Here is a 21,773-nt window from a genome sequence, read left to right on the forward strand (position 1 = left end):
CATGTTGTTTTGACAGAGAACTACTCTCTGCTAGATTTGTATCTTGCTCAATGAAGACAGTCAGCCCAGCAGTCACATAATGGGAGGAGGTAACTTTCTAATCTGGTTAGGGGCTTCCTGGGCTACTTAGACCGTAAAGAATCTGCCCGCAGTTCAGGAAACCCAGGAGAAGATCAGGAAGGTGCCCTGGAGAACGGAATGGCAACCCACTCCAGTATTCTTGTCTGGAGAATTCTATGGACAGAGGAGCCTGGTGGACTACAGTCCATGGGGGACATCACAAAGAGTCGGACACATCCGAGCTACTTACACACACACATGCTCAACTTTGTATTCTAGCTAGGGGACTCTCTAGCACTGCAACATGAGAGAAATTGTCAAAAACTCCCGAATGAATGCATAGAAGAGGTACATCCAAGTAAGCCAAGATATCTGAACTCAAATTTTGCTTTAAAAGCTGGTTTTTGTTTAATTCCATTTTTAAGGAGAAAAGTCTGCAGGGTTATGAAACCTTTGAAAACATAACCTCATGATTTTTAGATTTACTCTTTAAGCTTTCTCTGAAATGTCATGAGCATATAGTTACTTGATTGAGATCTTTTGAAAAAATATTATTTAATATATCTGCTCTTATTTCTTTTTAGGTCAGTCTCGATTCTCGAGTTAGAGAGGTGATCAATAGAAATCTGTTGGATCCTAATCCTCACATGTATGAAGATGCCCAACTCCAGATATATACCTTAATGCACAGAGATTCTTTCCCCAGGTTTTTGAACTCTCAAATTTATAAGTCATTTGTTGAAAGTACTGCCAGCTCTACTTCTGAATCTTAATTTTTATTAAAGAAAATCATTTTGGAGGGCTGTGATGAAAAATAAATGTAATTATGTAACACCTGAAGCTGAGTTCCTGGAGAACTACAGTTTAGCATTCCTCAGGCTACTGTGAAAATACAACCATATGGTCTTTGTCTCCATTTTTATCAAGGTTTATCCGTGGTTACTTTGGAGAAAATACCACATGAAACAATGAATTGCCAAATTAAGTTTATTTTGTTGAACACGCATTCTACTTGCAAGCAAACTGTACTTGAGGTCCTATGAAGTCTCCTAGTGTACCCAGAGACTGCATGTGCCAAGTAAACCCGCTTCATTTGCCACATAGTTGTCGCAACACTTAAATCCAAATGGCATAACTTAGGTCTGTATTTAAGGACTTTTGTGCAATATGGTCTTATAGAAATAATTGCCCAAAAGTTGGCTGTGGTTTGCATTTTTAAATATAATCTAAGACAGAAAAAGCCAATTTTAAAATTGTAACTCTGATAGTCAACATGCTATATACTGTGTTCAGTACACTAATTTTGAAGCCAATATTTCTGTACATGAAAAAAAGAGCTATTTATCTCTGTTTGTTGGAAAATCCTCATGGGGGAATTCCTCTGGTTGTTCACTGCCAAAACTGTGGCATTTTCATTACAGAAGAGTTTGCTATGTAAAAAATAATATATATAAATATATGAGGAAAAAAGAAAAAGCACAAAACAATTTGAAGATATTCTATCTCAATGACAAATCAAAGAGTGATATTGTTTTTAGTTGTAATAGAAGAAAATGAATCTATGTATATATCAGATGTCCAATACTGTAATTAATTTATTAAAGACTGGCTCTCCAGTTCTAAAATGGTTGCATAAAGTATGTACTTTAGCAAGAAAAAAAAAAGCTTGATAACTTAGTTTTGGAATACAAAGAAAAGATTTAATAAAGGAATGCCTATATGTAGCATCTTAAAACTTTGGATGAATAGCATCTGGACTGTGGCATATTTTCGTTGAAAGTGAAATCCAGTAAAAGCTAACGTTTTTAATGAAGAAAAGTTTTATAGGGGTTCTTTAGAAGATAATTCTCTACTTCAGACCTTAACTGTTTTCACATAGTATCTTAAAAATAACTTATTTAAAATATGTTAAAACCAAACTATTACTTCTCATCCCTAATTGAAAGGCAGAACAGTGCTCAAATGTTTTAGCTGCCATATTATTTTTTTATAAGTACCACTAAATCTTTTAAGACAAAAAATACTTGCCTGATCTTGGCATGTACTTTTGACATTCAAAGAAACAGTATCCTATCATGCACACACAAACAACAGTGTCATATTTATATCAAAGTGTTAGATTTGAATATTAATATCCCCTGGAGGCTATTTTTTTAATCTTAAACTTAATAAGTATAATATTGAGTAACCTAAAATGAAAGTTTTAAAAATATTTATATCCACTAAGAATACTGGCCTTATATTAAGGATGATATTAAAATTATAAGTTTCCTTTGTCATTTTTTAACTACCTCTCATTTTTTTAATTTATTAAACTTTTTTTAAGAAAAACAACTTTGGGGTTTTCTTTTTAAAATTTACTTTACTTGAAAGGTTGGCATCGTAATTTTCTTTTTCCATAAAGTTAAACATTTCAAGAATTTTTTTATGTGAATTTGATTTTCTAATTTGTATAGCATTCAGGAGATATGATTAAAAGGGCTATAATCTATTCCCTATGCAAATATTTTAACTGTTGCAGTGTTTGACAAAATGGGATTTTAAAAAAAAAGTTTGCAGAGTGGAAAACAAAGCATTCTGTTTACACTGGCGTTGCTGACTATCCTACCATATTCAGCACTTTTAAATACATTCTTTATGAAAATGTAGTTAAAATATAAGATAGAAAATATTTATAATAAACATTTCTTTTAACAAATGCCTGTTTTTGTCTGAAAGTGTTAGTGTTAAGACATGCTTTATCCATGTCAATTAAATATTTACTGTTTGAATAATAGTTTTAAGTAACATAGTGGAAAAAGAGAGCTGTGAAGATGTTTACAAAAAGTCATATTTTTTTCCTAACAAGTGAAGAAAGACCTAAAAGAATCATCACTTCTATCGTGAAGTTTATTGTTCCTAAATTATTTTTTTTCTTGATTAGAATTGAGTTTGTTATGCTACAATGATGTATACACATATATGTTGTAATATCATATTTGTTTCTGTGTTTGAGGCACAATGTATGGTACACATGACTAGAAAATATGTAATATACTATGATACACTGCATGAATCAAATTTTTTAAGTGTAGACTTTATATTCTTGTTGTTACTATATATGATGGTGACCTGCTAGTCATAAGTTATCTTTATAAGATACTTTGGACTACTAGATGAATTGTCTGTTTGACAATACTTTTAATATTTTACCAAATGTAAAAGATAGGGCCCTTATAAAGAGTCCTAATCTCTAACCTGGGGCATTTGTAGAATACAGATTTTGAAGCTGATATACCCTTTTGAAACCTGATTAGAAATGTGTTGAGAATGAGTCTAGGGTAGATTTACCATCAAATGTTGATAACCACATTACGTGAGGACTTCTGTGCTAAATTCCTATTTTCAGGGGAGGGGAGAGCATCTTTTAATTTCAAAATGTTTTAAGTGTATCTAACAGTATGTCTATGTATCTGCAACTCTACCAATTTTTAAAGTATGGTGTAATTCTTTCTGTTTTAATTACAGAGCTATAATAAACCAACAAACAAAAAAAGCCCTCAACTGGTGTCTATGCTACCATTCTAAGAGCACAATATTTGTTTTGGTAGAGTTTGATTTTTTCTAGAGAGTAAGTTCCTCCCTGGGGAAAAATTAGCACTTTAGAAGGTACACTTTATGTTTTACATTACCGAAATATCTTTGTATACTGTTAGAATCTGCTAATGTACACAGAAAGAGGTTAATGCTCTTTAAATAATGCCTAAGTTCAGATGTGTCTATAATGGAAAGAAAAGTAGAGGATATAGGTCATATATAAATATACATATATATTTATATAAATTGGAGAGATTTGTTCTGAGATGGATTTTGAACTTAGATCACATTAAAAATGAATGGATGATGCTTCTTTACTTTGAATAATGGTTATTATGTTACCCAAAGGTAATACAGATATCCCAACAGTGTTATAGGGCAGCTCTAAGTGCAGTAGGCGCACTGGCAAAAGAACAATAGCAAAACACAATTTTGATATCAACACTATGAAGTGCAAAAGTCAAGACCATAATGTGGTCACTTTTTTTAATCTTAAAATATGTACATAAGATGACCAGTTGATATTTGGTCATGGTGCATGGGGTGTTTATTAGTATCATTTCATGCTGCCTAGGTTGTTAGTGTGGAATGAAATATGTATCATATATTTACCTGAGAGTTCAGTTTTGCAAAAGGACTATAGAAATAGGTAAACAGTATTTATTTATTAGGGGCAAAAATATACTTTCATCCCATTAAGCTGATTTAAAATAATACCTGATTCTTATTTTTGAATGTATCCTTTTTTTTTCTATACACTTTTAACTTATATTGAAAAAAAATGTCATATTGTAGTTGTAACAAACTATATTTACAAGATGGCAATATACCAGACACTTTGAGGAAGAAGTATGCAAGGAAGAAATTTAAAATACAGTCAGAAAATAGAAAATAGGCCATCTAGAAAGTCTACGGATAGGGCCCTATCAAACACAAGCTTTGAAAACTTTGCATTAGATGGCAAATTATTGTGAAAAGTGGGAAAGATATTACTAGAATTGTTTTTTGACCTGTGTTTATACTGACAGTTTATGACCTTAAGTTTTCAAAGTATAACTTGCAGACACGTGAATTTGTATGCCCTTTTCAGTTCTTTTTAAAAAATCTCTGACCAATATAAAATGTTTGTTCTTCTGAGAAAAATAATCCATGTTTAGTTATTCCTTACTTGCTACAACTGCAAATATTTACCAGTAAAACTGATATCAAAAACTGGTTTCAGATCTTCCTTGCAGCACTCTTAGTAGTATCCTTGTAACACACAACAGTCCACAGATAGATATTTTCTTTCCAAATACCAGGTGTTAATTATAAATTTGACATCCAGTTATACATCTGTCTCATGTGACTTTGGGCAAATCATTTATCCTCTCTGAACCTGTTTCTTTCTCTTCAAATGAAGGATATAAAAATTTACAGGATTGCCATGAGAATGAATTAAACATGGAAAGAGTGAAGTGTTACATATTATTATTTTATCAAAGTTCTCTAGCTCAATAATTCCCATTTCAAGAATGTATGTGTTAAATGCCTTCAATGCACTTGCCCAGATTTTTTTGAAACTGTACTTTAAAAATCTGATTGAATTATTCATTCAAAAAATACAATCAAGCTCATTTTAAGATGGAAGAATATATGAATATGTTATTGCTTTGTTCAATAATGTGATTCAAAATCACTGTTCTCAGTTCACCAATATCACACTCAATCTACAAACAAGAAATATGTTTCTTTCAATGACACACACACAGATATATTTAGATGCATATATGCAGATGTGTGTGTGTATAATATTGTAGGTTTAAATCAAAGTTTAAGAGAAATCATTTGGAAATTTAAATTCCACAGGAAATAAACATCCCCAAGCATAGGAGAGTTTATTGGTTAATTTGCCAAGCAAATATGTAGGAGTTAGAGCTAAAACCCAAGTTAAAAAAGACAGCCAGTAGAAAACATTGACACTGCCATGGACTAGAAAGCATGCTTTTTAATATTAAGGTAGTATGATTTTTAAAATAAGTTTATCATGAAAGTAAGAGTAAAACGTAGTTGTGTGTTCATAAAATTTTTTATTAAACTTTTTTAGAATAGTTTTAGATTTACAGAAAAACTGAAAAGATAGTACAGATAGGATCCATACACGTCACACCCATGAAATATTTGTCACAATAAATGAACCAATCTGTGCATGTTCAGTCGCAAAGTCCCGTCCGACTCATTGCAACTCCAAAGACTGTAGCCCACCACTCCTCTGTCCATGGGATTTTTTTCAGGCAAGAATATTGGAGTAGGTTGCCATTTCCTTCTCCAGCGAACCAATATCAATGCATTATTAAGTCCACACTTTATTCCGATTCCTTTATTGTTGTTCAGTTGCTAGGTCATGTTCGACTCTTTGAGACACCATGGACTGCAGCATGCCAGGCTTCCCTGTCCTTAGCTTTTCATAATTTTTTTTTTTCTGTTCCAGGATTCTGTTCAAGATACGGTATTACATTTAGTCATCATGTTACCCTCTTAGCTATGATATTTTCTCAAGCTTCTCTTGTTTTTGATAACCTTGGCAGTATTGAGGAGTTACAGGCCTAGTATTTTGTAAGATGTCCCTCAGTTGGAATTTTTCTGATCGTTTTCCCATGATTAGACAGGTGTTATCAGATTTTGGAGGAAAGACCACAGAAGTGCCGTTCATATCACATCATATCAAAGGTACATACCATCATCAACATGACTTATTGTTGATGTTGGACTTCATCGTATGACTGAGGTAGTGTCTGTTAGATTTTTCCACTGTAAAGTGATACATTTTTTAAGAGGGTATTTTGGAGGTAAATTTACTGGACATTTACACTGAGATAATACTCCGAGCAGATTCCTCTGCACTGCTATTAGTTTCCATTAAATGACTGCTAACAAACACTATGAAGAAAATATAATGAACTGGAAATTGATATAGGAAAGTAAAACTCCAAAATAGTGTTAACTTGAATATTCACTTAATGGGGGTGAAAGTGAATTTCTTCTCTTGAATTATGTGTATAATTACCTTAATCCTTTACATCTCTTGGGTAGTGAAGATTTTAGTCTTACTGTCTTAAAAGGTAATCTCAATTGATGGTCGTTTTAGTGAGTACTTTTCTATATTGCCTTTCACTGAACAATAAACACCAAATACTGGAATAATGTAAAAGACTTGATTTTTTCCATCTTGCTTTAACCTATTTGTGATAAATACAATGTTTCTTGTATATGATTTTAAGATGTTTGCTAAATATTAAAAATAATTTCAATGTGTTCGATTCTTGTAAAATTTATCATATTGAACATGTGTAAATTTTTGCTACTATGTTCATTGTACTTAATAATCTATATCCATATTTTGGAGTTGATCAGTATTTATTAGTGGACCATAAAGAAGTTTTGAATGCATGAATATAACTTGATATACCATGCTTGGTTATTTTGAAATGCCAAAATAACTGTAGGTACTTATAAATTGAATAGATAATCCAGAGTATTTTTCCTCTAACTTAAGTTGTTTTGGGTTTTTATTCCTCCTTCCTTGAATCTATTTTATTATTTTTACCTATGTACAATAAGACTTCCTGAAAATGCTAGAATCTTCAACATATAATAGAAGTTGAGCATGACAATAATGTAAGAAAATTCAGAAATCTCAAACAGTATATATCTTTGACTTTTCAAAGTAAATCAAACTACAGCTGTTTTCATTTGACTACACTGTGGACACCCATGGATATTACTGTAAAACGCACATGCATTACACACTGACTTTTTAAAAATGTTTTGAATTAATAAAGAATTCACCCATGTATCCTTAGACAAGTCACTGTTTCCTCATTGGTGTCACATTACAGGAGTAAAGGTACACTTACTTATATTACTTAAATTGCTTACACATCTGAGGGAAAATAATTTCTGGTTGGATTCTTTATATTATTTTACAAGGTTATTGCTTACTACATTTTTGCACCTTTTATAAGTAATGAAGTATGTTCATGAAATGATTTGTTTTGAAAATTCAGCTGAGAGATTTGAGTCAAGTAGCTCCCCCTAGTTCTGTGCTTAAAACAATATTCAAAGTTGAGTTTAGACTTGAGAAATACCTGTTCCTAAAAGAGATGTAGATAACCTCATCAGTCCCGTTCTATACTCGGATTAGAATTTTTTTAGCTTCGATTTCGATCACTATTTTAAAGCAAGAAAATTTTGTAAAAGTAGTGTGGCTTTAATTCGCATACAAAATAAAAGAAGATTTGAGTTAGTGGAAGCTTCTAAGCAGCCACACATATTTCTGTTTTATATTGTTTGGAGAGTGATCTCATTCTTCTGCCTCACTTTGCATTTGTTTGTAGAGTACAGAAATGAATACAGCAGACGCAATGCAAGCGCATTTTATAAGAATTTTATACTTAATTTTGATTAGATGACTTAAGTAAGGATGACTTAACCTTGCCAAGGACTCCTGTGTTTTTATATTTAAAAAATAAGTAAGTGAGCAGCTTTTCCAGTACGTCAGGTCTCTGTAGAGTTACGCTACCACTCAGTAAGCCCTGCTCAAACTAATTAGGTGGCGAGAGTTCCCCAACTGAGAGTTCAGCCGCAGCATCCCCAGGCCTCTCTGGGTTGTATTATCCTCTCCTATACATTCTTCTGGTGGTCTATGAAGAGGTCTTTAAAAATTCAAAAGCATTACGCCAATAAACTTCAGTATTCTGAGCACTAATCCACCATCTCAAATTGGCGGGCGGGGCACCGAAGGCGGGGCTCTCAAGCCCTAGCTTGGCGGTGATTAGCAGCAACAGGAAATGAATGGCTCAACGTCTTTAAAAAGTAGCCGACTAACAAGGGCTAACTGAGACTAGGCAGAAGAATCGGTTGGAAACAAGTCGTTTAAAAGCTATGTAAATTAAGTGGCAGATAAAGGGCAGGAAAGGAGGTTTTGCTAAATCACTCGGTGACTGGTCTTCCGAGTCCACTTGTCACGTCCCCATTAATACGAGCCTTAACCACCGTCGAAAGGAGAAAGAGGAGCAGGAGAAATGGAAGAGGAGTAGACACACATACACACAATGATGGCCATTCTACAGTTCGCCCTTGGAGACGACAGTCCAGGCTGACATCTGTGCTGTGACCTCAGCTCCTGTAGCTGACACTGAACGGCCCTCCATCGCGGTACTCGAAAGCTTCACTGAGTACCTGAGAAGCAACCTCGACGTCAGAAAGCGTAATGACAATCTACGCCTTTCCCCTTCCGGCCCAATAGTCCGCCCCGGCTCGTTCCAGGAGGCGTTTCTGACCTACCCTTTAGAGGAGGTGCCCGAGGCCTCTCAGACCCGCCCCTATCAGTTTGGCTCGGCTCCTCAACTTCCGGCCTCCGCGAATACTACGGCGTTTAATAATGCGTTCCCAACCAGGCTTCCTGGAGGTCCCTTTAAACCGGCGCGTGAGTTGGGCGGAGCTCGGATAGGTCTCGCCCCTGTGTCCGAGCCGCGCGGCATCGCGAGATGTGCTCTGTCCGGAACTTCCGGGTCTTGTCTGCCATGGTTGACTGGCTGTAGTTATGCGCTCCCCGTTCGTTTGGAATGTTTTTCGGAGCTTTTGGGCCCGCCGGGATATTGTCCCGGCCCGCCGACACCTAAGCTGCAGTAACCTGCCCCTGGAGGAGCTGTTTGCACGCGGCGGACCTCTGCGGACCTTCCTCGAGCGCCAGGTGGGCTCTGAAGCCCAGTTACAGGTCAGGCGGCCTGAGCTGGTGGCGGCGGCCAAACTTCTGAGCGACAAGGAGCAGGAGCTGCAGGAGACCCAGCACCTGCTGCATGGTAAGGGCCTGGCCTAGGGGAGCAGGGTTCAGAGCCGAAGCTTGACTCTTCATTTGCCCTTTGCACCAAGCCGCCGCTCATGTCTCCGCACACTCTGATTTTGAAGTTTATAGTCAGTTGCAGCTCTTTATGGTTTACACCAGAGGTCAAGACATCATTATGTGAGTTCTGGTCCCGTCCTCTCCTTGTGCTCTCTTGACAGTGCTGTACGCCCTTTTACAAAAACTTAAGTTGACTTTAATTGGTTGCATATTTAATAGCAGGAGATGAGCTCACCGAAGACAAGGCCCTATTCCTGTTAAGGAGTCGAGAGCAGTGTTTCTCAGTGTGGTAGAGCGGCCACCTGCGAAAGTGACAGGAGAAATGGGTGCTAAGTAAACCTAGACTGGAACTCTGAGACTTAGAAACATGAGGCGGTTTTAACAAGCTTGCCAAGTGATTCACGCCCATTCGAATCTGGATGGGGCCCAAGTTACTTAATTTGCACAAATTCCTGGGGATTCCTAGTGGCTGGCCTGTGGCCCACACAGAGGAAAGGTTCTGGAGAGGGTCACAGTCTACTGAAGCAAGAAAATTAATTCTGATACAGCTGATAAGTGAGAACATAGATCAGTAAAGATCTATTAGCCTCATGCAACAGAAGAGGAACCTGAGATACAAAGAGAACGTAGCTCTACCCAGGTTACACTGCTTTTAAGGAATAGAGCTTGAATAGGACCGACTCCAAATCTCATGCTCTTAATCACTGAATTCTCTGTTAACTGAGGAAGGGGGGAGGTTTGGGGAGGCGAGGGGTGGGAGTGGGGTGGGGGGTTAACCATTTTGTAAGAGGGCTCAAATACTAACCTGCCAAGTTTAGTTTTATCCTTTTGGCAGAAAGAAGCCAGCAGAAGTTTTTGGATTGGGAGTGAATCATAGAAATAGCTTTGTTGCTTAGGAACTTTGATGGATGGCAGTTTAGAAGCAATCTGAAACAGGACTAAAGATGCCATGGAAGACAGAAGGCTAATGCAACTGTATAGTCGAGACTTAAGGAGAGTCTTAAGTTAAGTGATTTAAGAGAAGAAGCTGCCCAGAGTGTTAAAGAAAAAAAAATAGAAGTAGCATCTTTTAGGGGAAAATTAAATCAGTTTCATAAGCCAAGCTTCAAGTCCAAGTAGCAGCCACAAAGCCTTAATATAAAAAAAAAATTATATTCATTACATGTTGAAATTGATAGTATTTGGGGGACCTGAATTAAATAAAATGTGGTATTTAAGTTAGATTACTTCTGTACTCTAGTTCCAGTCTTCTTCATCTTAACTGGAACACTACATTTCAGAGCTAATAAGGCCCCTTAGAAGTCATCCAACTCAGATCTTTCATTTTATTCTTGAGATTACTAAGATTCAGAGAAGTTAGGAGTGATGTTCTACGAGAACCTTAGTGGTTGAACTGGGGTTCTAATTCATTTTTGAATTTTTTAATGAAGTACATTTTTCCATTTCACCAAATCTCATAAACCATTCTTGCCAAAATAATTTCCTGCCATGTCACCAACACTCCCTGTATTTGTTTATCTCAATTTGCTGTTGCTATTATCTCTCATTGAGTTAATCCTTTTTTCTGCCCATCCCTAAAACAAGCAAAAAATTCCTTCTGCATGCTGTTATTTTAATATTTAACCGTATAACATTTTAGGCTGTTATTTTTTGTGAGCTTTTCTCCCCTAGAATAATATAAAGAAACTAAAATGACCTAAAATCCTGCCTTGAGGGCAAGTCTTACATGTTATTCCCTGTTCCCAGCATAGGTGGTTCTTAGTAAATGATTAAGACATTCCAGCCAATACAGAGTTTGATCTTTCAACAGAGATGACAGACTGTAGTAGCTAATACAATTTCCCCTTCTCTCCTTTTTATAGGCTGCATGTTGTCTGTCAGATAGAGGAAAGAGGAGGTATATTTTGTAAGGTAAAAGTGAAAACTAGATGAAATAAGAACTAGAGTAAAGCCTGAAAGAGAAGAAGAGTACTTCATGTAAATACTCTGTAAATATCAGGCAGGGTCTAAATGGTGGATACTTTTATATTAATGAAGCATTTACTAATAAGACAATAAATAACTTTCTACTTTTTAACTCAGTATTGGCTTTACTAATGGTACCTTATATTCCCCTCTGATCTAACTCACTCAGTGCATTCATTTGTTATTGTAGAGTCTAAGTTTGAAAACTAAAAGCATATTTGTTAATATGAATAGTTGGGGGAGAAAGAATTATAGAAAAGTTTAGTAGCTTCTTTGTATTTTCCTATAGAGATTATTTTTAACTTCTACCCTTCTCCTCAGGAGAAAAGTTTTTGTTTTTTAACTGCATGCTCATAAAAACTAGTGCACAAAGTGCTATAAATTAATGACAGTTATTAAAAAAAGATAATTGTTATGTTTCCCTTTAGCAATGACAAAACTTTTGCCTTGAACTCTGTTAGCTATTTAATACTAATTCAGGAAGACTCAACCTGCTGCCTTTTTTTCTTAGATGAAAATCAGGACTTAAGGAAACTTGCCGAAAATGAAATAACTTCATGTGAAAAAGAAATAGCTCAATTAAAGCATCAGGTATGGCATTTGTGCAAAGAATAAAGCATTCTGCTGTTACTTCTAATATATTTTATTAGAACTTTATAAAAGCAAGTCAAGAAAGTGCTAGTATTTACAATTATAAACCTGGTTTTGAAAGCAGAAGAAGCTCTGTTTTTATCATACTAAAAGGATTGTAGAAGTCTGAAAGAAAGATGAATGTCACATTAATAGAATTTTCCAAGAAGGCAATGAAATGTTGGTAATAGGTTTTCTGTCTTCTGTTTTTTGAGAGAGGTGGGGCGGGGGGGGGGGGGGGGGGGGGACGACATGAGTAGAAGAGGCTGTGGAGCAAAGGTAGGTGGAAGCAGGAATATTTCTTTATCTTTTTGTCTTTGACACTCAGAGAGTGCCAGCCTAGACTAGGCCCCGCAGGATTTTGAAAACAGAATTGCATTTATATCTAAGAGTATTGACTTTATATCCAGGAGAACTGCAGAAGAAGATATTAAATTAGGTGAAAAATCATGAAGTTAGATCCGTTGTTTGTTAATTTTGTGAAGCAGAGCTTAAAGGTCTACAGCAGTTCTCTCTGGAAATATAAGGGAAAGAACATGATAAAGTGACGACGGGCTTGGAACTGCTTCACTTAGAAATTCCATCTCTTTACCTAAGTGTGGAATTCTCCAAAAATTAATTTCCCCACCACCTACTCTAGAAAAGTTCCACAATAGACTGAAAAGTCTCAGGTCACTTGCCTTCTACTCTATAAGCTTTCTGTGAGGTAGAAGAATGCGTGTATTAATGGTTTCTGTTCATTGACACAGGTGTAAGTTGCGTCATGCTAGTTCAAGATGTGAATGGTCACATTCTATTGGCACAGGCTAGAGCGATGGAAACGGAGAAGGCAATGGCACCCCACTCCAGTCCTCTTGCCTGGAGAATCCCATGGACGGAGGAGCCTGGAAGGCTGCAGACCATGGGGTCACTAAGAGTCGGACACGACTGAGCGACTTCACTTTGACTTTTCACTTTCATGCTTTGGAGAAGGAGATGGCAACCCACTCCAGTGTTCTTGCCTGGAGAATCCCAGGGACAGAGGAGCCTGGTGGGCTGCCGTCTGTGGGGCCGCACAGAGACGGACGCGACTGAAGCGACTAAGCAGCAGCAGCAGAGCGATGGAAAAGTAGGAAAACAAGGATAGCTCCTGACCAACACAGAGTGGTGATGTTTCACAACTCAGGTAGACTTGGGTTCAAGTCCTAGCCCTTCACTTTCTAGTTATAGGGTATTGGCCAACTAGGGTTAAACTTACTAGTTAAGTTAAACTTAGAGAAACTTAGTTTTCACATCTTAAGGTGGAGCTGTTAATAGCACCTGCCCAAGATGTGTTAAGAATTAAAATACATGAAGTACTTAGCAGAGTGCCTGTCTATTAAAGAACCATTTTTATAAATGTTGGCAGCTTTTTTCTTTCTTAATTCACGTCATCTGAGAAGTCTTTATTCTATGTCTCTGTGATTAATACACACTGAAGTGTGAAACATACAATTTTAATGGAAGGAAGACTGACTTAGGCACAAGGATCTGAGTTCCAGTAACTGACACTTGGCTTTTTAATTCACCGTTGCACTCTGTTAATCTCATTTTCTTTGACCTGTAAAATGAGGGAATTGGACCAGATCATCTCTAAGAGCATCTCCAGTTCCAAAATTCCAAGTGTCTCTTCCATATTAAAGAAGCTTAGAAAAAATACAAATGCAATCTGAGTGTTCTTTTCCTGCCATAAGTGAAGTGAAGTCACTTAGTCATGTCCGACTCTTTGCGATCCCATGGTCTGCAGCCTCCCAGGCTCCTTTGTCCATGGGATTTTCCAGGCAAGAGTACTGGAGTGGGTTGCCATTGCCTTCTCCAATAGTAGGCTATAAATCTCCAAGGATTGCTTCTTCTGCCTGCTACACACAATACAGTGTCCTACTCATAGCAAGGACTTAATTATTAACCGAATAGAGAGCTAATATAAAGTATACATGAACACCAAAAAGAAATAAACTTGTAAGTTTTAGCTGAACCTTATAGCATTTGTAATGTAGTTGTAACCTTAATATTTTTGGAAGTTGTGCGAATTCTATAATCACTGAGCTCTTTTTCAAAAAGTTACAAATCTTAATTATAGGAGGGGTGATATTTTTCATTTGCAGATTATCTTACTTTTGGTTCCCTCAGAAGAAACAGATAAAAATGATTTGATCCTGGAAGTAACTGCAGGAGTTGGGGGTCAGGAGGCAATGTTGTTTACCTCAGAGATATTTGATATGTATCAGCAGTATGCTGCATTTAAAAGATGGCATTTTGAAACCCTGGAATATTTTCCAAGTGAAATAGGTCAGTAAACAGTTTGGTTTGTTTTGAGAAAAGCATAGGTTTTATATATTTATCTATGTGTATTTTAGAGAAAAGGTTGGAAAGACCATGCTTAAGCTTTTTAAGTTTTGTTAAGGATGATTAAGTAGTTTTATGCTTGTCATTTACTTCATAACTGTTGCTGTTCAGTTGCTAAGTCGTGTCCAACTCTTTGCGACCCCGTGAACTGCAGTATGCCAGTCTTCCCTGACCTTCACTATCTTCCAGAGTTTGCTCAAACTTAATAATGTTGAATGCAGAAATATTACCAGTTTTCAAATGGCCTATAAAATACTTGTCACTCAGTGACTAATGGTCTTTTAAAAGTAGTTCTTCAGGGTGTTACTGAGTCAGTTTGTTGACTCCATAAATGCTTTATGTTTAATAATTATAAGCAACAAAGATACCAAAACACTGAATATCATAGACTTGCTAAAGGCTTTCAGTGATTCACAGTTGATGTGTTTATATAATTTTGTAGCTCCTTTAATTATATTTCAAGATAGAAGTGATGGTCAGTTATTTATAACTGGCAGGAATAACAAACCTCTTTCACCAATGTTTTCAAGGTGGCCTTAGACATGCGTCCGCCAGCATTGGGGGTTCAGAAGCCTATAAGCACATGAAGTTTGAAGGAGGTGTGCACAGAGTCCAGAGAGTGCCCAGGACAGAGAAGCAAGGCCGCATCCACACCAGCACCATGACTGTGGCCATCTTACCCCAGCCCACCGAGGTAAGGCACCAGAGCCCCCACTCCTGGGAGTCCTAGCCCAGCACAGCGCCTTGCCCCCAAGTAACACTCTCCTCACTGAACTAAGTATCTCCTTTTCTTATTCGACTTTCATCTTGTATTTGAGTTGGTTTTTCAAGTATATTAGGACAGTCCAATAGGTATGATTTTAACAATAAATGGTAAGAATGAAGGATATATAAGTGAACTGAAGGGCTTCCCTCGTGGCTCAGTGGTAAAGAACCCGCCTGCCAATGCTGGAGATGCGGGTTCAATTCCTGGGTTGGAAAGATCCCCTGGAGAAAGAAATGGCAATTCACTCCTGTATTGTTGCCTGGGAAATTCCATGGACAGAGGAGCCTGGAGGGCTGCAGTCCATGGGGTCGCAAGTCGAACATGTTCAGTTCAGTCGCTCAGTCATGTCCAACTCTTTGCGACCCCATAGACTGCAGCACGCCAGGTTTCCCTGTCCATCACCGACTCCCGGAGCTTACTCAAACTCATGTCCATTGAGTTGATGATGCCATCTAACCATCTCATCCTCTGTCGTCCCCTTCTCCTCCTGCCTTCCATCTTTCCCAGCATCAGAGTCTTTTCAAATGAGTCAGTTCTTTGCATCAGGTGGCCGAAGGATTGGAGCTTCAGCTTCAGCATCAGTCCTTCCAATGAATATTCAGGACTGATTTCCTTTAGGATTGACTGGTTGCATCTCCTTGCAGTATAAGGGACTCTCAAAAGTCTTTTCCATCACCACAGTTCAAAAGCATCAATTCTGCAGCACTCAGCTTTCTTTATAGTCCAACTCTCACATCCATACATGACTGTTGGAAAAACCATAACTTTGACTAGACGGACCTTTGTTGGCCAAGTAATGTCTCTGCTTTTTAATATGCTGTCTAGGTTGGTCATAGCTTTTCTACCAAGGAGCAAGTGTCTTTTAATTTCTTGGCTGCAGTCACCATCTGCAGTGATTTTGGAGTCAAAAAAAAAAATAAAGTCTGTCACTGTTTCCATTGTTTCCCCATCTAATTTGATATGAAGTGATGGGACTGGATGCCATGATGTTAGTTTTCTGAATGTTTAGTTTTAAGTCAACTTTTTCACTGTCCTCTTTCACTTTTATCAAGAGGCTCTGTAGTTCTTCACTTTCTGCCATAGGGTGTTGTCATCTGCATATCTGAAGTTACTGATATTTCTCCCAGCAATCTTGATTCCAGCCTGTGTTTCATCCAACATGGCATTTCACATGATGTACTCTGCATAGAAGTTAAATAAGTAGGGTGACAATATAGAGCCTTGACATACTCCTTTCCCTATTTGGAACCAGTCTGTTGTTCCATGTCCAGTTCTAACTATTTCTTCCTGACCTGCATATAGATTTCTCAGGAGGCAAGTCAGGTTGTCTGGTATTCCCATCTCTTTAAGAATTTTCCAGTTTGTTGTGATCTACACAGCCAAAGGCTTTGGCATAGTCAATAAAGCCGAAGTAGATGTCTTTCTGGAACTCTCTTGCTTTTTTGACGATCCATCGAATGTTGGCAGTTTGATCTCTGGTTGCTCTGCCTTTTCTATATCCAGCTTGAACATGTGGAAGTTTACGGTTCACGTATTGTTGAAGCCTGGCTTGGAGAATTTGGAGCATTACTTTGCTAGCATGTGAGATGAGTGCAGTTGTGCGGTCGTTTGAATATTCTTTGGCATTGCCTTTCTTTGGAATTGGAATGAAAACTGACCTTTTCCAGTCCTGTGGCCACTGCTGAGTTTTTCAAATTTGCTGGCATATTGAGTGCAGCACTTTCACAGCATCATCTTTTAGGGTTTGAAAGAGCTCAACTGGAATTCCATCACCTCCACTAGCTTTGTTCGTAGTGATGCTTCCACACCTCCACTAGCTTTGTTCGTAGTGATGCTTGACTTCGCATTCCAGGATGTCTGGCTCTAGGTGAGTGATCACATCATCATGGTTATCTGGGTCATTAGGATCTTTTTTGTACAGTTCTGTGTATTCTTGCCACCTCTTCTTAATATCTTCTGCTTCTGTTAGTCTATACCATTTCTGTCCTTTATTGTGTCCATCTTTGCATGACTTGTTGACTAAACAACAACAAAGTCATATAGTCTTGCATTGTCTATTATTTGTCCACTACTAAGCTTACAGCAGGTATTTTGAGACCATCTAAAGGAGAAACAATATTAAATAGAGTTTACGAACCACTTGCCTTTATAAAGACTTGCTTTGTGTTACTTGTTCCCAGAATATCGATAGCAAGAATCCTGTTTTAACAAAGGGTAACTACTTTACAGAATTGCTACTTTATAATCCAATCATATTAAAATAGTAACACATCACTACATTGTACACAATGAGTATATTTTATTTTCACCAGGAAATTCTCAGTCTATATATTTTTAAGTAGCTTAGTTGGGAAGTTCTATTTTGCTTACATCACTTACGCTGAAAAGTGATGGGAAATTTGTAACTTGTGTTTTAGAATGAAATAAGAAGCATGTGAGAAGGAAGCTTGAGGATTTCTGTTTATTACTTTTTAGGGAAAGTCTGTATTACTGTCTATTAGGGTACACGGAGGAGTTCCTTTCTTTAGTCTTAATTTTGGAAATCTTGGTGAGGAACAGGATAGTTAAGGGAGAGGGGGAAGCAGGATAAATGGCAAAAGCAACACCTTGATACTAGTCACTTTGGCTTAAACATCTTGGAGATGGAAGTTTTCAGGAAAAGATGGAGACTAAGGTCCATATATCATCTCATTTAATTCTTCTTAGCAACAGTAAAGAGCTACATAGGGAGACCTAGAAGGCCTGTGAATGATAAGATGCCTGCTGCTCGAGTTGTGGACATCTCACAGACTGGGTATAGTTCATGCAAGAGCTTTTTAAATGCAGTACTTTGGATGGTGACTGCCAGGACAGAGCATTTGCTGACATCAGATCCAGTGTATTTGTGAATCGAGTCTGTATCCTTGACTTGTTGGTATTTGCCATTTCCATTCATCTCTGCTCTGCCTCTTATTATATTTAAATCCTCTTGTATTTAAAATGAAACAAAATAAAATCTTCCTATATTGTTTAAGCGTCATTTTTTTTTCTCCGCTAAAGTCTTTTGAACTCAGAAATCATTTTAGTGATTATATTATATTCACATTTCTATTAATAGCTGAGATCTGCCATTGGTAATACGAGGATAATTTACAGAGAAGTCTAGTTTTTGAAGATTAGGGAGGGTTTGTTTTTATTTTGTGTTATATTTTGATACTTATCCACTGTGTGCATGCTAAGATACTTTAGCCATGTCTGATGCTTTGTGACCCTGTGGACTGTAGCCCATCAGGCTCCTCTCTGCATGGGATTCTCCACTCAAGAATACTGGAGTGGGTTACCATTTTCTTCTCCAGGGGATCTTCCTGTCCCAGGGATTGAACCTGCATCTCTTAGGTCTGCACTGGCAGGTGGCTGCTTTACCACTAGTGCCACCTGGTAAGCCCCACTCTTCCAGTAAGAAAAGTCTTAAAAAAAATGGTATCCTTCCAATTACTTTTTGTTCTTAAACCTTCCAAATCTTATATAATTATCTATGACATGCATTTTTATAAATAATTCTCTTTGAACAGGTCACATACATAATTTTCAAAACTCCCAACTTTTCTCTTACGTCTAGATTAACCTGGTGATTAATCCTAAGGATTTGAGGATTGATACTAAGCGAGCCAGTGGAGCTGGGGGGCAGCATGTGAACACCACGGACAGTGCTGTCCGGATCGTTCATCTCCCAACGGGTGCGTGGTTCCTTCTTCAACATAAAAATCCAACTCTGAATGATGTTTCCTCTGAAATAGATCTTCAGTTACCAGAGGCATATAGACTACCAGGAATTGTTTATTTTCAATACTTGATTTATCTAGATTCCTTAGCTGAAACTCTGTAGGATAATTACAAAGCCAGGAAGAGGGAGAGATCCATGCCCAGGAAATTTCCACGTTAGTGATTATATCACTAATTTTAAAAAAAATCCTCGCAGTGAAAGTTTTGCATGTAATTTCAGGGGCTTCCTTCCATTAAGTCCATCTGCATACATCTGGGGGTTCTGTCCTGATTAGTGTCAGGCAGTGGAGCTGTAATTTTTCTTAATTCTAAAGAATTGTGGTAGATAGAACTATATCTGTTTTTACAAGTATTGCTCCAGTGACTTAGATGTGAAAAAGAGCACGGGGATAGGAAACCTTAATCTTCCTATAAATGATCTCAGATAGGTGTAATTTCCATGGTGGATAGTGCCTGATGGGAATGCTTGGTTGATTTTTTTTTTTTTTAATGAGAAAATTCTCATGTTAAACTTTAAGATGATGTTTTATGTAACACATTGTATATAAACAGGAATAAAAAAAGTGAACCTCAAAAATATTAATAGTGATTATCTCTGGTAATAAAATTAACTTTTATAATTCAGTTTGTATAATGAGTAGTTGACTACATTTTTTAAAAAATTGTGGTGACTGCCTAAAAGTAACAGAAAATAATCCATATTAAATGACTAATGCTTACTGTTCAGTATGTATGCTTTCAGTATGTAAATATTTTAAGCTATAATTCCAATTTTCAATTTTCTAATAACTGTAAAGTTACCTGTTATGTGTATAGTATTCCTTTTTTTATATTAGAGTCCTCTATTTTTTCCTTCGTAAACGAAGAAGAAAAAGGATGAGAAGGAAAAGGAGTATTCCTTGATAATACGTGAAGAAGATTTTTCTATTAAAACTCTCTTAATTCTCATAACATTTTCAGGTATTGTTTCCGAATGCCAACAAGAAAGATCTCAACTGAAAAATAAAGAGATGGCTATGAAAAAGTTACGTGCAAAACTGTACAGCCTGCAGCTAGAAGAAGAAACAAGTAAACGATACAATGCTAGGAAGATTCAGGTAAAACTGAATTTTTAAAAATGCTTCGAAAGGATAAAAGTATTTTTAAATTACCCAGTTTTTATATGTGTTAAAATTATTTCATTGTATTTGTCAGAATTAAAGTATAATTCATGTTGTTCAACCAAGGGCTTGTTTTATAGTAATCTTATTACACCTTTACACTGTTTTTTGTATTCAAAGGTGTCTTTCTCAGACTTTTCTGCAAAGTTATCTTAAAAAGATGTACCAAATTCCCATGAATTTTGAATCCTTTCAAAATTATGGAAGAAAGTTGGAACAGAAATTGAACTTACCTTCTTCTGTTTGGCAGTTCATTTTATAATTACAGACCCCTTCTATTAACTCCTTATTATGGAGAGTTGATCACTTTGTCATCACTGATGATAACCAGATTAATTCAGAGATTATGTATATTTAGCTACCATTTTTGGATATCAACTCTGTCTGTGCCAGGCTGTATGTGTGCACTATCACTGTGTAGTAGATGTTATCTGTATTTTAAAAATAGGGAAACTAAAGTTTAAAGTTGAAATAAAGTACTTGAAGTTACAAAGTAAAAAATGGCAGAGAGGATTCAAAATTCAGGTACTAAGCTGTCTCACTTTCAAGCCTATGTTCTTTTTTCTGTATCAAGTTCCTGTGTTATTTGAGAATTCAAAATATTTAAAATTTGGTTTTTAACATTGTATTTCAAATTATAAACCAAGAGCTTAATCTCCAGGTAAATTAACTTTGTAGATTTAGTTGCCCTGAGTTTAACTGTCTTATATCCTTTTTTTTTTTTCTTTTAATATGTAGATTGGCACAAAAGGAAGGTCAGAGAAAATAAGAACATATAATTTTCCACAGAACCGGGTCACAGATCACAGAATAAACAAGTCACTTCATGATCTTGAAACTTTTATGCAAGGAGAGTACCTACTGGATGAACTTGTACAGTCATTGAAGGACTATGCTAATTATGAATCTTTAGTAGAAATTATTTCCAAAAAAGTTTAAGTTGATTTGTTACTAAAGATTTGTATAGCTTCTGAAAATTGTTACAGCAAATCAGGTTGTGTATATACAGTATCCTTGAACCACATGAGTTAACACAGTTGAGAGTAACATTTTTAATAAATAGCTAATTTATATGTCTCTGAATGTATTAAGTAAGAAAACATACAATAAAATCATGAGTCTGGCTGGATATTTTGAACTCTTCCTTACAAGAAGTAGACAAAGGAAAGTAGTCCTTTGTTTTATGTAAAGTATTTAATGAATGATCAGAAATTTGGTTTAACTCTTAAGGGAAACTTCAAACATGAAATGATAAGACTGACTCCGGAGGATGGAGGCCTGAGAGGGAAGGAAAGCCCAGGAACGTCTGCTTGAGGCTGCACAGCTGTCAAAGACCTCTTGGTATTTAGAGCAACACCAGTAAGCCCTGCTTGATAAACAGACCCTCACGGTTCTCCCATGGTGTGTGTGCTCCTTCACTTCAAAGAGTATTAATAAATCCAGCCTTAACTACAGAAAAGCAGTAGGACGTGTCAGTTACCCTGTAAAGAAGTGAGAGAAGCTGGAAATGCTGGCTCAAGAATATTCTGAAAACATAAACTCCAGGACTACAATTATGAAGAGCTCTACCTAGTAGATAATGAATAAATGTTAAATTTATGGTAGT

The 21,773-nt window shown here is 36.7% G+C and overlaps 2 protein-coding genes and 1 long non-coding RNA gene across 8 annotated transcripts in view; 2 read left to right on the forward strand and 1 right to left on the reverse strand.

Annotated features, from left to right (window-relative positions):
- RGS17 (regulator of G protein signaling 17) overlaps positions 1-7,471 on the forward strand; it is a 105,443-nt gene extending 97,972 nt beyond the window's left edge. For 3 of the 4 annotated variants that reach the window (XM_070461449.1, XM_070461447.1, XM_070461448.1), the window contains exon 5: positions 645-7,471. In XM_070461449.1, coding sequence (XP_070317550.1) covers positions 645-833 — 189 coding nt within the window. In that variant the 3' untranslated portion in view covers positions 834-7,471. The remainder of the gene's footprint in view (positions 1-644) is intronic. The other variant, XM_070461450.1, reaches the window with a different exon arrangement.
- On the reverse strand, positions 5,686-9,039 carry LOC139032996 (uncharacterized). Its single transcript, XR_011485618.1, has 2 exons — positions 8,962-9,039; positions 5,686-8,856 (listed from the first exon to the last, which is right to left on the reverse strand). It is a non-coding gene; the product is annotated as an uncharacterized lncRNA (long non-coding RNA).
- An 88-nt stretch (positions 9,040-9,127) lies between these two features.
- MTRF1L (mitochondrial translation release factor 1 like) lies at positions 9,128-21,560 on the forward strand. 3 transcript variants are annotated; one of them, XM_020882414.2, is made up of 7 exons: positions 9,128-9,479; positions 11,997-12,076; positions 14,239-14,422; positions 15,010-15,173; positions 18,844-18,961; positions 19,968-20,104; positions 20,906-21,560. In XM_020882414.2, exons 1-7 carry the CDS (start codon positions 9,221-9,223, stop codon positions 21,104-21,106), a joined length of 1,143 nt encoding a protein of 380 aa, XP_020738073.1. In that variant the 5' UTR covers positions 9,128-9,220; the 3' UTR covers positions 21,107-21,560. The 3 variants fall into 3 exon arrangements, with proteins under 3 accessions (XP_020738073.1, XP_020738075.1, XP_020738074.1); XM_020882416.2 differs by having other exon boundaries at positions 9,359-9,370; XM_020882415.2 differs by lacking the exon at positions 9,128-9,479 and adding an exon at positions 9,493-9,640.
- Positions 21,561-21,773: the final 213 nt, after the last annotated feature.

This window comes from Odocoileus virginianus, chromosome 34 (assembly GCF_023699985.2).
Source record: "Odocoileus virginianus isolate 20LAN1187 ecotype Illinois chromosome 34, Ovbor_1.2, whole genome shotgun sequence".
In the NCBI taxonomy this organism is placed as follows: Eukaryota; Metazoa; Chordata; class Mammalia; order Artiodactyla; family Cervidae; genus Odocoileus; species Odocoileus virginianus.

Coding starts and splice junctions, on each gene's coding strand:
- MTRF1L (XM_020882414.2), top strand. CDS start 9,221: ATGCGCTCCCCGTTCGTTTGGAATGTTTTTCGGAGCTTTTGGGCCCGC. Junction 9,480..11,996: donor GACCCAGCACCTGCTGCATG/GTAAGGGCCTGG, acceptor TTTTTTTCTTAG/ATGAAAATCAGGACTTAAGG. Junction 18,962..19,967: donor GATCGTTCATCTCCCAACGG/GTGCGTGGTTCC, acceptor TAACATTTTCAG/GTATTGTTTCCGAATGCCAA.